This window comes from Dichotomopilus funicola, assembly GCF_033296635.1.
Source record: "Dichotomopilus funicola strain CBS 141.50 unplaced genomic scaffold C8A04scaffold_7, whole genome shotgun sequence".
In the NCBI taxonomy this organism is placed as follows: domain Eukaryota; kingdom Fungi; phylum Ascomycota; class Sordariomycetes; order Sordariales; family Chaetomiaceae; genus Dichotomopilus; species Dichotomopilus funicola.
This window is the reverse complement of record NW_026944028.1, coordinates 525896-539366: the sequence shown is the minus strand read 5'-3', so window position 1 is coordinate 539366 and position 13471 is coordinate 525896. Positions and strand designations below refer to the sequence as shown.

Sequence of the window (13471 nt, the reverse complement as noted above, 5' to 3'; positions counted from 1 at the left end):
TTTCGTCTCCTTAGTTCTTCACATCCTCCCTATGACAGGGATTGATAGATACGTTGGGAGGGGAAGTACTCTCGACCTAGTCGGTGCGATGCAAGAAAATAATTGTTTAAGGGGCTTCGGATACTTCGTACTTCGGAAAATCTTTCTGCCGCACTGCGAGTTATTGTTTATTATGACTATTTACACAGTTGTTCCAGACATGTGATAAGATTGTAATAATCGGGGGGGGTGAACCTGATGCGTAAGAAATTAAAATGGTTATAAGAAGGGGAAAACTAGAACAAAAAAAAAAGCTAAAATAAATAAATAAATCGGCATATAGGCAAAACACCGAAACCTGATCTACGCAATAAACATTCAGCGTACACATTTAGTAAGCGACAACCGTGTTTACACATCAGCAGCAAGCAAAACTCAATTCACGGGAATAGACAAACATCATGGGAATCATAAATACCATACACCAACAACCCATCCATCCATCCACCCACCGTGTATCTAAACCCACCCACCCAACACCAACACCACACGCCCAACTCCACATCCCCTCCTCACCTACCCAACCAACATCCAATCCTTCCTCACGACAACTAATTACACACCCTACCCCGTCTACGCAGAAGCCTGCACAACCTTAAACCCCTCCGACACCAATTTCGTAATATCCTCATTCTTATGCTGCAACAACCCCAACGCAAACGCAACATCATTCCACTGTCGCTCGCTATCACACCGCGGCAGACGAGCAGCCAGCTTGTCGGCGAGTTGTTTGGCGTGTTTGTCCTGTTCACCATTAGTGATTAGTCCGTTACTCTGATTGATTTTGGGTATCACGCAAGCGGGGGTTGAGGGGGAGGGGGGAACAGGGAAAAGGAGGGGAAAATACCTTCTCAACAAACCCAAGCAAAAACCGAATAATCCTCCTAAAATTCTCCTCCTCAATCCTCCGATCGGCCGACAACAGACTAAACATATCCACAAAGTGGTTGTACACCGCATTATCCTTGGTACTGAGCTCCGTGAAAAACATCCGCGCCAAGTCCGCAATCCGCTTATCCTCGTCCTCCAGACACTTCGCCATCTCGCCCAGCTGGCCCTTGACTTTGACCTGCCCGGCCAGGATCAAGAACGTCAGCGTCATCAGACAGGTCCGTTTGACCATGGGCTCCGGGTCAGCGAGGCGGCGGTAGAGGAAATCGGTGTTTTCGTCGATGAGGTGGTTGAAGCACACGGCCATGTCACCGAGGGCGATGACAGCGTTGCTGCGGACGGTGGCGTCGGTGGAGCGTTCCATGATGGTGATGAGGAGGGGGAGGTTGGCTTCGCAGTATTCGGAGGAGACGCACATCAGTTTTGCGAGGCAGAGGGTGGCGGCCTGTTGGAGGTTGCGATCGCGGTAGGTGGTGTTGTTGGCGCAGATTTCGCTGACCATGGGGCCGAAGAGGGCGAGGAGGGAGCTGGGACCGAAGAGGAGCTCGCGCTCGCGGATGTGGCCCATGGCTTCGGTGAAATCGTCTTCGGTCGTGCCGCCGATGAGGTCGAGCTCGTCGCCTTCGTCTTCGACTTTGGACTTGTCCTTGGCTGCGGAGGCGGAACGGCGGCTGGAGGTGCTGGCGCCGAGGGAGGTGCGAGAAGCACTGGCGGCGGCTGTTTTTTCTCTTTCTTGCTTGCGGCGCTTGAAGTCGAGCTCGCAGAGTTCTAGGTGGACGATCTGCTTGATGGCGACGTGGCCGACGATGAAGAGGAGTTGAGACAGACCGACAGTGTCGTCCTTGTTTTGTTTCTTGGCTGGGCTGACGGGCACTTGTTGTGTTGGCTGGACTGTGTGGTCGCTGTCGCCGCTCTCGGAGGAAGCGCTTGGGACCGACTGTGTTTCATCGCGGGAACTGGGCCGGGAGTTTGGCTGTGAGACGGGGCGAGACATGGGGTTGGAGAAGACGGCCCTCGTCTTGCGTCGGATAATCTCCGAGCAGAGGACATCGGGGTGCCTGGAAAGGGTGTAGATGGCGTTGATAGCTTGCTCCGTGACGCCATACCAGTCCTTGCTGTCGCTGGGCACTTCGGTAATCGAAGCCAGCCTCAGCAGCACGGCGTGGTCGTTTTGGAGGCGGGAGAACTTCGCAGCCGATTCCTTGGCCTGGCGGCCGGTAGGGTTGATGCGGCGGAGGGCAACACAGGTGAACTTGGCCAGCTGGAGGTCTGAACGCCCATGGGATCCCAGACCGGTGCGCAACATGGTCTCCATCTCGCCGACAACAATCTCGGGGCTCGCCGTCGCAAGCATGCCCAGAACGATGATGGCGCCACGTCTTTGCTTCTTCGAGATCTCCCGCTTGTGCACGCCGTACACCTGCCACAGCTTGCCAATGACGAGATCGGGAATCATGCCCTGCTTCATCATGGTACTGAGCAGCTGTTCAAGGGAAGTCAACTCGGCCGGGGTGGCGTTAAACGTCAAACTGATCATGTTACGCGCGATGTAGTTGGACGCGTCATTAGGACTGAAGCTGTCCGGTGCCTCGAAAAACAGACGCTTGTAGCAGTCGATGAGATGCGCTTGCACGCCCTTGCCCTCATCGCTGTTCCCCTTGGTCCAGATCAGCCTCAGCATGCGGCGGATGCCGACCTTGTTCTGTTCAATGTTGTAGGCATCGCCGATCTCGAAGTAGTCCATGGCCTCAATCACCTCGCTCTTGTTCCTGGACCCGAGGAGCTGGCAAACGGTGTTGGTAGAGTCGTGGAGTACGTCGATAAACTTGAGCGCCTCGCTGTAGTAGCGCTTGGTGAGAGTGAGCTTTTCGATAGCCTCCGAGGTTGCTGCCTCCTCTCGCGCTTTTTGCACCGCGGCAATCTTCTCCTCGTCGGTCATTTCGACCACCGGCTTTTTCGGCGACTCGATCTGCGTCGCCTCGTCGAGAAGCTCGGGGTCCACAGTAGTATTGCCCTTGTCCCCATCGAGGCCAGGGGCGTCCACTGGGGGCTTGAGCGCGTTGAGCTCCGAATCAACCTTGTCGAGACGTTCCTGCCAGTCTTTCCTTGCGAGTTGCGCCCCGTGGAGAGCAGTGAAAGGGTGCGTACGAATCAAGGTGCCAAGCAACTTGATGGCGTTTCTCCTTACATGGCTACTCTTGTCTTCGAGGCTGCGGCAAGCCAGTTCTGCTGCCTTTTGTCGCCGCTTGGGAAACTTTTGGTCCAGATCGCACAGCTTCACGTAGACCTGGATGGTCCTGCATCGGCAGTATGGGTTGATGTCGAGGAAGCGTTCCTCCAGCACGTCGAAGAACGCATTCATCTGCATCTTGTGGTTCTCGCCTCGTTCGTCGGACTTGCTGAGGTGAGCAAGCATGTTGCCGAAGACCTCGATAAGAGCACACCGAAGTGTGTATGACTGGACAAGTCAGCTTCCAACCCGGTATTAATGACCAACACTCGTACCTCGCTGTCCAACTGTTTTGCCAACAGAGTAACCTGCTTGATGACCAATCTAGGAGCCAACTCGGACAGTTTAACCATAAACGTCGAAACCGATTTGGGCCCCTTCGTGTCGTTGGTATTGTACTCCTTGTTACTGAGCTCTCGCAGGATTTCGTCGGTCAATTGGGGGTAGTCGTATTGCTCGGCCAGAATATGGAGGAACTCCGCCATGGGCTCCGACAAGTGTTCAAAGTATGTCAGGTTCTGGACGATGGAAATTTGGGCAGCTGGACACCGTCAGCATCACACTCTAACAGGCGCCCGCACACAACCTACCATATCCATGGCCATGGTGCTTGACCGCGATGCAGAGCACCTTGAAGGCGTGCATGCGGATGCTGGTGCTCTTGACGCGCTGCTCGCTCTCCAGAATCATATAGACCGGCCGGGTCAGCAGAGAGATGAAGGTATCGCGCTCGGACGTCGTAAGAAAGATCTTGCCCAGCTTCAACCTCAGCGCCTTGCACATTGTGTTCAAAGCGGCCTCTAGTTGTGTGGACGAGTCCCAGGCGCCGTCAGCCCCGGTACCTTTCTTGCCCTTGGGCTTGCCGCGGGCCCTCGCGGGTACCGTAGTGGACGATTTCTCGGCAGCCTTGGTCTCGACGGCGGCGATGGTCCACTGCAGGAGGAAACCATACATCTCCAGCAGCTGCTTGTGGTGGGCGATGAGTTCCTGTTCGTCGGTCTCGAGGTCATTGTGGATAACGTCGGCCTCGGTGGCCAGGCCGGAGGTGATCAGGTCAAAGATCTTGCTCAGAGCATGCGCCGAAAGGAAGGAGGTGTACCTGGATTGTTTGAACAGCTCAGAATTAGGATCGTTTCCACGGCGGTCTTCTGTGGTGCCAGAACCCGGAGGACGAGGACGAGGACGCGCGCGCCGGGCAGGGGTGGGTGTGTCCGCTGCCGGCGGCGAGGTGTCTCTTGCGCTTGCGTTGGGTAGTAGGGAGTTAGAAGAGATGGGTGCACACTTTAACAGGAACTGCAACGAGTCAAAAATGCTGCTGCGCGTGATGGCATCGGGGTTCTCGGCCACGGCATCCACGATCGGGTTGAGCACCGCATTAATCAGCGCATTGTCGGCGAGCGCCTCCGGGTCGGCCTCGCAGTCGACCAGTGCTCCGTCCGCCTCGGGTGTCAGGATCGCGGCCGGATCTCCCATGTAATGCTTGAGCGCATCGTTGATGTCGAAGTTGACGCTGTCCATGGCGGACAACGGCCGAAGCGGGGAATCGTGGGGAGAACCAGTCGGGTGTATGGTGCGAAAAGGATATTCTTTTGTCGCGGAGCTAGTTCGTGTAAAATTAGGGTGTTACTGAGAAAACAATGTATCCCAGGGGCTTGTCGGTGTCGTGTTTGTCGGCTGCCCGCAGTTCGTTATTGTTGTTGTTTTGTCGTAAGTGGGCTGCCCTTGAAAGATCGGATCAACGCCCCTCTTGCGATTTGTTTGCTGTCGGGCTGCTTGGCTTCCAATGTCCACTGTGAAAGTGGGGGCCCCTGGCAACGGTACAATTTGTTTGTTGACTCCAACCAGCATCAGCCAGTCGCGTCCTGTGGCAGGGGGTCGCGTCTTTTGCTGTGCCGTGGTCCGTGCATTGCCCCTCCAAAGCGCCTGCAAGCCACTGTACCTTCCTTCAGAACCTTATGAAGCCTGGAAGCTGCAGTGTGGAGGTGAGGTCTTTCAATTCCGATTTGCGAACCTTGCAAGGACGAAGCAACTTTGGTGAGCCTTAAATTGGCCTCGCCCTGCTTCTAAACCGGCTTTCGAAGCCAAAATTACTCCCATTCGACGAGGGATTAGAACTCAATGCATTGTCAATAACCTAGCTCTAGCCGGGCCGTGTGGAGCGTTGTTCCTTTTTTCCCCTGACGGGTCTCACTCTGCGCCCTCGCGACAATCGACGAAGGCCGACCAATAATGGCGACAGCGGTGCCAGCAACCCGCCGTCGCGATGCCTTCTGGAACGAGAACGATTCCTTCCGGATCCACGAGGACGCGCCGTCTACGGAAGACACGGAGATGAACGAAGAGGCGCATCAAGAAGAGGACGACGAGGACGAGACGGCCGAGCAAGAAACTGAGTCGCTTGCAGAAGAGGCCCAGGAATCCGAGGAATCAGAGAGCTCAGAGGACGAGGCCGCGTCGAGCAACCAGGTCCAGTACGACATGGAGAAGTTGCAAGATGCCTTTCCGGGTTTCCGGCAAAAGTACCGGTTGATAAAGCGAATTGGCGAAGGTTCGTCCTCTTCATTGTCTTGTTGGATTCATCTTTTATTAGGCGGTTATGTTAACTTGTTGGCAGGCACCTTTTCCACCGTATACAAGGCCCAGGATCTCGCTTACGACAAATATGACAACTCGTGGGATCTGGACAGGGACAACTACGACAGGTGGGCGGTCCCGCCGATTTTCGGTGGCGGAGGTCTTCGGAAGCCGACATATGTCGCGATCAAGAAGATATATGTCACGTCGTCGCCTAATCGTATCCTCAACGAACTCGAACTCCTACATGATCTACGGGGCTGCGATTCGGTTTGTCCGCTCATCACTGCCTTCCGTTCGACAGATCAGGTCGTTGCTATTCTCCCTTACTTTCGGCACGCCGACTTCCGGGACTATTTCCGCCAGATGACGATACCGGATATGGCGATTTACTTCCGGTCCTTATTCTCTGCCCTAGCGAGTGTGCACGCCCATCACATTCTCCACCGAGATATCAAACCCACCAACTTCCTTTACGACCCAAGCTCGCGGCGGGGCGTACTGGTTGACTTTGGCCTGGCGGAACGGGAAGGCTATGACAGTAAACCATGCCTTTGCCACGATGACCCCGCGACACGAAAAGCGAAGCTCAAGCCGTTGATCAAGCCGGAGCTAAAGAAGGCATATCCGAAGGAAGATACCCGGCCGTCGCGCCGGGCGAACCGCGCTGGCACGCGTGGCTTTCGAGCCCCCGAGGTTTTGTTCAAGTGCACCGAGCAAAGCACCAAGATCGACGTTTGGAGCGTCGGTGTGATTCTCTTGACGATCCTGTCCCGTCGGTTCCCCTTCTTCAATTCGGCCGACGATGTTGAGGCTATGATTGAGATCGCCACCATCTTTGGGCGCCAGAGGATGCAGCACGCGGCATTGTTGCACGGGTGCATGTTTGAGACCAACATCCCATCACTCGGCAGGTCCGGGTACAGCTTCGAGGGAATCATTTTGTGGAGCACCAGTCGGGGTGATTCGAAGGACAATCTCAGCAGTGAGGAGAAACTGGCGATCGAGTTTCTTTCCCGCTGCATGGAACTTGACCCAAGCAAGCGGATTAGTGCCAAAGAGGCGCTGCAGCATGACTTTTTGCGCCTGGGACTCGACGAGACGTCGTCTGTGGGAGAGCCTAGCGAGGCAGGCGATGATGATGAGATGGACATGCTGAAAGCTTAGGGGGCTCGTAGCAGGCGTTTGAGGTTATAATTGTAATTTTATAGGAGTAGGCATTGGCCGGCGTTGGGCATTTTATGGTTAATATCCATGGAGTTCATCAACATGGAGTTCATCAAATCGTGAATGTCTTGAATCTGCTCACGTGACCCGGTTCATCTCATCCAACGGCAGTCACTCATCAACCATTAATCCATTAATCCAAACAACAAATTATTTCTACAACTCATCTAACCACACCTGCCATTGGTCCCAATCCGTTTTCCACGCCCGATCTAGACATCGACGCCGCAATTCACCCACAAAGCCAGATCCAAACCCAGAAAAAGACAACCCCCTCAAAATGACCCCCGACGAACCCATCAATTTCCACCACCCCTACACCCCCTACGATGTCCAACTCGATTTCATGCGCACCGTCTATGACATCCTCCAAAAAGGCGACGGCCAAGTCGGCATTCTCGAAAGCCCAACCGGCACCGTAAGCCCCCCATCCCTTCCCGCCTACCTTCCCCCCATCCATCCTCTTTCCCTTACTTCCACCCACAACACCCAGTTTCCCCACCCCCTACCCCCACAGCCCTCAAAAAGATAAAAGGAGGGAGACTAATGCTAAGAAAACAGGGAAAATCCCTCTCGCTCCTCTGCGCCTCCCTCACCTGGCTGCGCTCCCACAAACGGTCCCAGTACTCGGCCTCTTTTGAGGAGATCGCATCCACCATGCGTGGCGAACCAGACTGGATGGTGGATGCTGCGCTGCGAAGGAAGAGGGAGGAACTTGCACGGAAGTGGGAGGAGAGGGAGGGGGGGTTGGAACGGGTGCGATTGAAGGAACGGGAGTTGGAACGGGAACGGGAGAGGGAGAGGGAATTGGGGAGAGGGGGTGGTCTTGGGGGGAGGGGGAAGAGGCTTAGGGTGGATGGGGAAAGGAAAAAGGGGGAGGTGGATGAGGAGAGGGAGTTTTTGGTTGGGGATTGGGAGGGGGGTTCTGGTGGTGGTGGTGATGGCGGGGGGGAGGATGGGGATGGGTTGAGTAGGGAGACGAGGGAGTTGATGAGGAGGGTTGGGTTGGGGGGTGGGGGACAGAAGGAGGAGGAGGAGGAAGTTGGGGAGGAGGGGGGGAGGGATGAGATTAAGGTGAGTGAGCATTGTGATTGTGGTGATGTGAAGGGTTGGGTATGTTTGTGTGTGGGTGTGGGTGACTGACTTGTTTAGATCTACTACACTTCTCGCACGCACTCGCAGTTGACGCAGTTCATATCCGAGTTACGGCGGCCTGCATTTCCACCCTCCATACCGACTGAAATGGTATCTAACGAAAACGAGGAGACACCAACGACGGAAACGGTCAAACAAATCCCGTTATCTTCCCGACAAAAACTCTGCATCAACCCCTCCGTTGCGCGGTTAGGCTCATTATCAGCCATCAATGACCGCTGTACCGAACTCCAACAGTCCAAAACCAAAGACAAATGCTCCTTCATGCCCAACGCCGAGAACCTGAAGCAGACGCATGAGTTCCGGGACACGGCGCTGGCAACGATACCGGATATCGAAGACTTGCATCGAATTGGGAAGGAGCTGCAGGTTTGCCCGTATTACGCCTCGAGGACAGTTATCCCGGGAGCGGAGGTGGTCACGCTTCCTTACCCGTTGCTGCTGCAGAAAAGTGCAAGGGATGCTCTCGGGATTAAGCTGGAGGGGAATGTGGTGATTATTGACGAGGCTCATAATATTATGGATGCGGTTGCTAATGTGTATGCGGCGGAGATCCGGTTGAGTGAGTTGAGGAGGGCCAGGCAGATGCTGGGGACGTATGTGAAGCGGTTTGGTAAGAAGCTGAAGGGGGAGAACCGTGTCTTGATTGCGCAGCTGGGCAAGGTTGTGGAGTCGTTGAGCGAGTGTTTGAATGCTTTGCTTGGTGTAAAGGTGAGAGGGTCAGAAAGATGCTATCCACGGGTGGAGAAACAAGTGCTGACGAGGATTCAGGGCGACCAAGGGATCGTTGACTCAAACACGGTCCTAAATGCCCGCGGGGCAGACCAAATCAACTTGTACGACCTGATCAAGTACATTCAGGAATCGAAACTGGCGTACAAGGTCGAGAGCTACGCCGCTCATGTGGAAGAAGGACAGCAGGATGCTTTGTCCTCTGACAGGAAAACATCACCGTCGACACCGGTGCTGCATACCCTCGTTTCGTTCATGACAGCGCTCACCAATCTGAGCGCCGAGGGCCGAATATTCTACGAAAAGATCCCACCAACCGACATCAAATTATCCTACCTTCTTCTATCCCCCACTCACGCCTTCTCATCTATCGCCTCAGCAGCCAGGGCTGTGATTCTCGCCGGCGGTACTATGTCACCGTTTGACGACTACAAAGCCCACCTTTTCCCGACCTTTCCATCAACTAAAATCACCACCCTTAGCTGCGGGCACGTCATTCCCGCCTCGAACCTCTTCGCCTGGACGCTCGCTTCCACAAAACCAACTACACAAGGCGCTGCAGCCTCTGATACGAGCGCGGGAACATTCGAGTTCAGTTTTCAAAGACGCAAAGACCCAGCCATGATCCAGCAACTCGGCCTCGTTCTCCTTAATATCTGCTCTGTCGTCCCCGACGGCGTGGTGGTTTTCTTCCCCAGCTACGGCTATCTCGACGAGGTCGTCGCTGCTTGGCAATCCGCTCCTTCAACCCAACCTGGCCAACAGCCCCCAGCTTCCATATGGGACCGCCTCGCTGTAAAGAAGCATCTCTTCCGCGAGACCCGCGGTGGAGCCACAGATGAGCTTCTGCAGGAGTACAGCAGCGCCATTCTCTCTCCGCCTGATGCCGAAAGCAGCAACAACGATAATTCCCAAACTAATGGTACCAATAACCCCCGCCGGCCCCCCCGCGGCGCCCTCCTCCTCAGCGTCGTGGGCGGCCGACTCTCCGAAGGCATCAACTTCTCCGACCGTCTCGGCCGCTGTGTCGTTGTCGTCGGGCTACCCTACCCTAACATCCACGCGCCTGACTGGAAAGCCCGACTGGAATATATCGAGTCCACCACCTTCACAGCTCTCACTACCCCCTCATCCGACAACGATAGCAACACCACCACCAACAGCCCCAACCCTAACGCAGAGAAGCCTGTAATAGACCCCCTCAACGCCCGCGCCCGCGAACAAGCCAAACAAGCCTCCCGCGCCTTCTACGAAAACGCCTGCATGCGCGCCGTGAACCAGAGTATCGGGCGAGCGATCCGACACAAGGGGGACTATGCGGCCGTGGTGTTGGTTGACCGGAGGTTTGCTGCAGAAAGGATCAGGGGGAAACTACCGGGCTGGATTAGAGAGGGGATGGTGGAGGGGGCGGAGGGGAAGGGGGTCGGGGGGTTGATGGGGGGGTTGGGGGGATTTTTTCGGGGGAGGGGAATGTTCGGAGGAGAACGGTGAGTTGAGTGGCAAGTGGGTAAGATTGTGAGGAATCACTGTACTACTGTAGTGTGTGCATGGAAACCCAATGATCTTCTCGGAATGTAAAAGATGTTGAGGGTAGAGGGGTGAGTTGACTAACTCAACTCTGCAACTTGAACTCCCACATTCTCCACCAAACCAACCGACTTAAGCGCGGGTGATTTCCCATCCATCACTCAATCGCACCTGAGATTGACGCACAGTCGCACAATGGCATCAACCAGCTGCTGCGAACCGAAGATCCCTTCTCCCTCGAACCAACCTGCATATCATATGTCTCATAGGTCAGGTCCATCGGATGCGGGACATGCTCACATCTCAAACATTTGTGGCGTGATTTGACGAACAGTCTCCGATTTTTTGTAAGTGCGCATTGGACGGCCACTACAGGATCCTGCTTTCGTCTAGTTGCATTTCTCTCGGCTATCGCGATTGGGTATCCCTTCGGGACCGGCCGCAGGTTCAGGTCTCTCGGGAAGCTGAGACATAGGTCGGAGCTGGTTCAGCTTTGATGCAGGTTGGGAAGCACGATGTGCTTTGTGTGATGCATTCCCCGCTCGATGATGGAAGAGGAGAAGGGGATGGTGATGGGTGTCTTGGACAGGGTATGGTTTGGAGGGACGAGGGGTATAAGAGGCGGCTTGGGTTGGGTTTGTGTTTATTGTTGGTTTATTCTTGACACCAACGCATCGTTGACTTTGACCCGTTCTTCAGAATAGTAATTAAACCCGCTTTCGAATCTCTTGTCAACACAACCACCAAGATGACCATCCTCCCCGGCGCATTCCCCGAAACGGTGACGGAACCCGTGCGGGAGCTCCTCGAGGAGTTCTACCGCCTTTCCAACGCCGCTTCGTCTCATACCCCACATGATAAGGGTCAGTCCACTTCTACCCTCAAGCCCTGATATGACGCCGCCATAGGGCCTATTGAACCCGTTGTACCTAATTACTCCCTGGATACTAACTTCTACCCCCCCCGCAAAGACGAACAAAGATTCGTCTCCCTCTTCACCCCCGACGGCGTCTACGAGTTCGCCGGCAAGAAGCAGGTCGGACACGATGCCATTCTTGCGTTCCGTGAGCAGCTCTTCGCCAACGTCGAACACCGCGACCACCCGCTGGTGAAGGTCTATACTTTCGGCGCCAACGACCTCGAGCTCCTGGCGCTCGGCCAGGTCGTTTACCAGGAGCCGGGGGAAGAACCGCACCTAGAGGAGTGGGCGGGTCGGTATAGTATTGTGCCTGGTCCTGCGGGGAAGCTGCTGTTTACGCATGTGCAGATTATTTTGGTGAGTTTTTCTTTTACCTTTGGCTTTTATTTCTTTCCACCTACCCCCCTCCTCCAACCCCCTTTCCACCTAGTACCTATTTATACGTCGACGCCTTGGTGAATAACCTGACTGACGGGATACACCAACGATAGAACCCGCACCACCCCAACGAGAAATAGACGCACCATTCAAGGGAAGCACTGCTGGATAAATACTCGTTACAATAAATAGCACACCAAATTCCATTCTTAATCTCCAACTCCCTCTCACTCTTCGTGAAATAATATCACCGTATCGGCTCGCTCCGGCCCGGCTCTTTCTCCTGCCGCTGCCGAAGCGTGTTGTACCCTCTAGCCGAGCCGTGCAGCCATATCCCGCAGACATATATTAGATGTCTCTTGGCACACTGGAGTCTTGCCGATTGGATACTTTGTGATATTGGCTTTTGCGTCGTCTACATCTGCCGGCGTAGCCGCACAATCGGCCGTTTGCCGAGTCTTGGGCACTAATCATTCAATTATCTCAGAGTGTATGTTGGGCGAAGAGACAGTGACTGGCCGTGGAGATGGGTGGTGTTGTAATTCCTGGTTTGTGACTAGACGCAGTTCGTTCATGGACTTGGTCTGCATGGCAGTTGGGCTTCGGAAAATAAGGAAAGATATCACGATACTCTCTGCCATCAATAACCCCCTTATTAAACAAGCCCCCTTGGTCTTTATACCTCTCTACCTCCTTAGCCCATCCCAACTTACCAACCGGCCCCTATCCCACGCATCCATCCCTATCACAACCATGCTCTAGCCCACACTAACCTTCCAATCCCTAGCCCAAGCCCAGCGCCTCCACCAAAACCTCAACCACCTACCTCCGCTCCAGCCGCTCCCAAATAGGTCACCCTCGAGCGTCTCGACCCGCTCGTCAAACCAGGCCACATGCACCAACCCAGTCGTGGGCGGTGGCAATGCAACGTTTTCAACGTGTCGATGCCGACGACTGATATCTCGGAGCATGCTACATGCACGACTTGGGCCCGGTCCGGTGGATGGATGGTTTTGGTGGCTGCTGGACGGCGGATTTGTGTTTTCGGGCGGGGGATGGGAGGTATAAGCGCGTGCCGCGGGTTTTGAAGAGGGGGTTTGGTTGATGATTGGTTTACGACGGAGACGGTTACGGTGTAGTATATCTCTCCGGGGGCTGGGCAAGTGATTGCTTTTAAACCAGTACATTATCCCCGAATCTCGATGTTGCGGTACTGCGCAGTCGGTTGCAAGCGGGCAAGAGACCACCTGCAAGAGAGCGAGGGTATATGTAATTACAAGGTCCAACGCGTACCTTCCCAACAATTACACACCGTTGTCTGGCCTAGTGGTCACCAGCGGTGGTCCTTGAAAGGGCCTGCCTTGAACGATGGGTTTGTTCGCTTGAGTCCTCGACGTCAAGGGTTCGATCCATGGTATAGGCAGGTTAACGAATAGGGATTTTGGGCTCGCTATTCTCAAGTAAACTTGCCACACGAGTAGGGAAGCTGGCACCTTACAGTGTGGGTAAAACAGGGTTTCGTAACCGGGCGGCGGCCCGCTGAGCTTTTGCTGGTTTGATCTTTGATATTTTGCTGCTTACTTGTTTTCCTACCTATTTTCTTCCATACTTTGGTGCATCAGTATTTTGATTTTTGGGGGGGGGGGCTGGGGGGAGGGGGGTTTCTTCTGAGAATGACGCCGATGTCCCGATGCCTCGTCGTTGTTCACTAACCTCCAGCCACCCTCTACGAATTAATTCCAGACTTCCCAGGGCTTCCGCATGTTCGCAACCACCCCCCCCCCCCCCCCCCCCCCCCC

General features: G+C 54.8%; 4 protein-coding genes across 4 annotated transcripts; 3 read left to right on the top strand and 1 right to left on the bottom strand.

The window, feature by feature from the left end:
* Positions 1-612: 612 nt before the first annotated feature.
* C8A04DRAFT_9598 (condensin complex subunit 1) lies at positions 613-4678 on the bottom strand (the record flags this gene model as incomplete). The annotated part of the gene is made up of 4 exons (XM_062785541.1): positions 613-783; positions 887-3388; positions 3436-3701; positions 3751-4678. The coding sequence occupies 4 exons, from the start codon at positions 4676-4678 to the stop codon at positions 613-615; spliced, it is 3867 nt and encodes a 1288-aa protein (XP_062640055.1).
* A 711-nt stretch (positions 4679-5389) lies between these two features.
* Positions 5390-6901, top strand: C8A04DRAFT_34868 (kinase-like domain-containing protein; the record flags this gene model as incomplete). Its single annotated transcript, XM_062782972.1, has 2 exons — positions 5390-5708; positions 5775-6901. The coding sequence occupies 2 exons, from the start codon at positions 5390-5392 to the stop codon at positions 6899-6901; spliced, it is 1446 nt and encodes a 481-aa protein (XP_062640054.1).
* A 340-nt stretch (positions 6902-7241) lies between these two features.
* C8A04DRAFT_34867 (ATP-dependent RNA helicase chl1) lies at positions 7242-10339 on the top strand (the record flags this gene model as incomplete). The annotated part of the gene is made up of 4 exons (XM_062782971.1): positions 7242-7379; positions 7523-8035; positions 8114-8827; positions 8888-10339. The coding sequence occupies 4 exons, from the start codon at positions 7242-7244 to the stop codon at positions 10337-10339; spliced, it is 2817 nt and encodes a 938-aa protein (XP_062640053.1).
* Positions 10340-11123: 784 nt separating this feature from the next.
* Positions 11124-11812, top strand: C8A04DRAFT_25607 (uncharacterized protein; the record flags this gene model as incomplete). The annotated part of the gene is made up of 3 exons (XM_062779627.1): positions 11124-11238; positions 11347-11651; positions 11786-11812. The coding sequence occupies 3 exons, from the start codon at positions 11124-11126 to the stop codon at positions 11810-11812; spliced, it is 447 nt and encodes a 148-aa protein (XP_062640052.1).
* Between the last annotated feature and the right edge of the window lie 1659 nt (positions 11813-13471).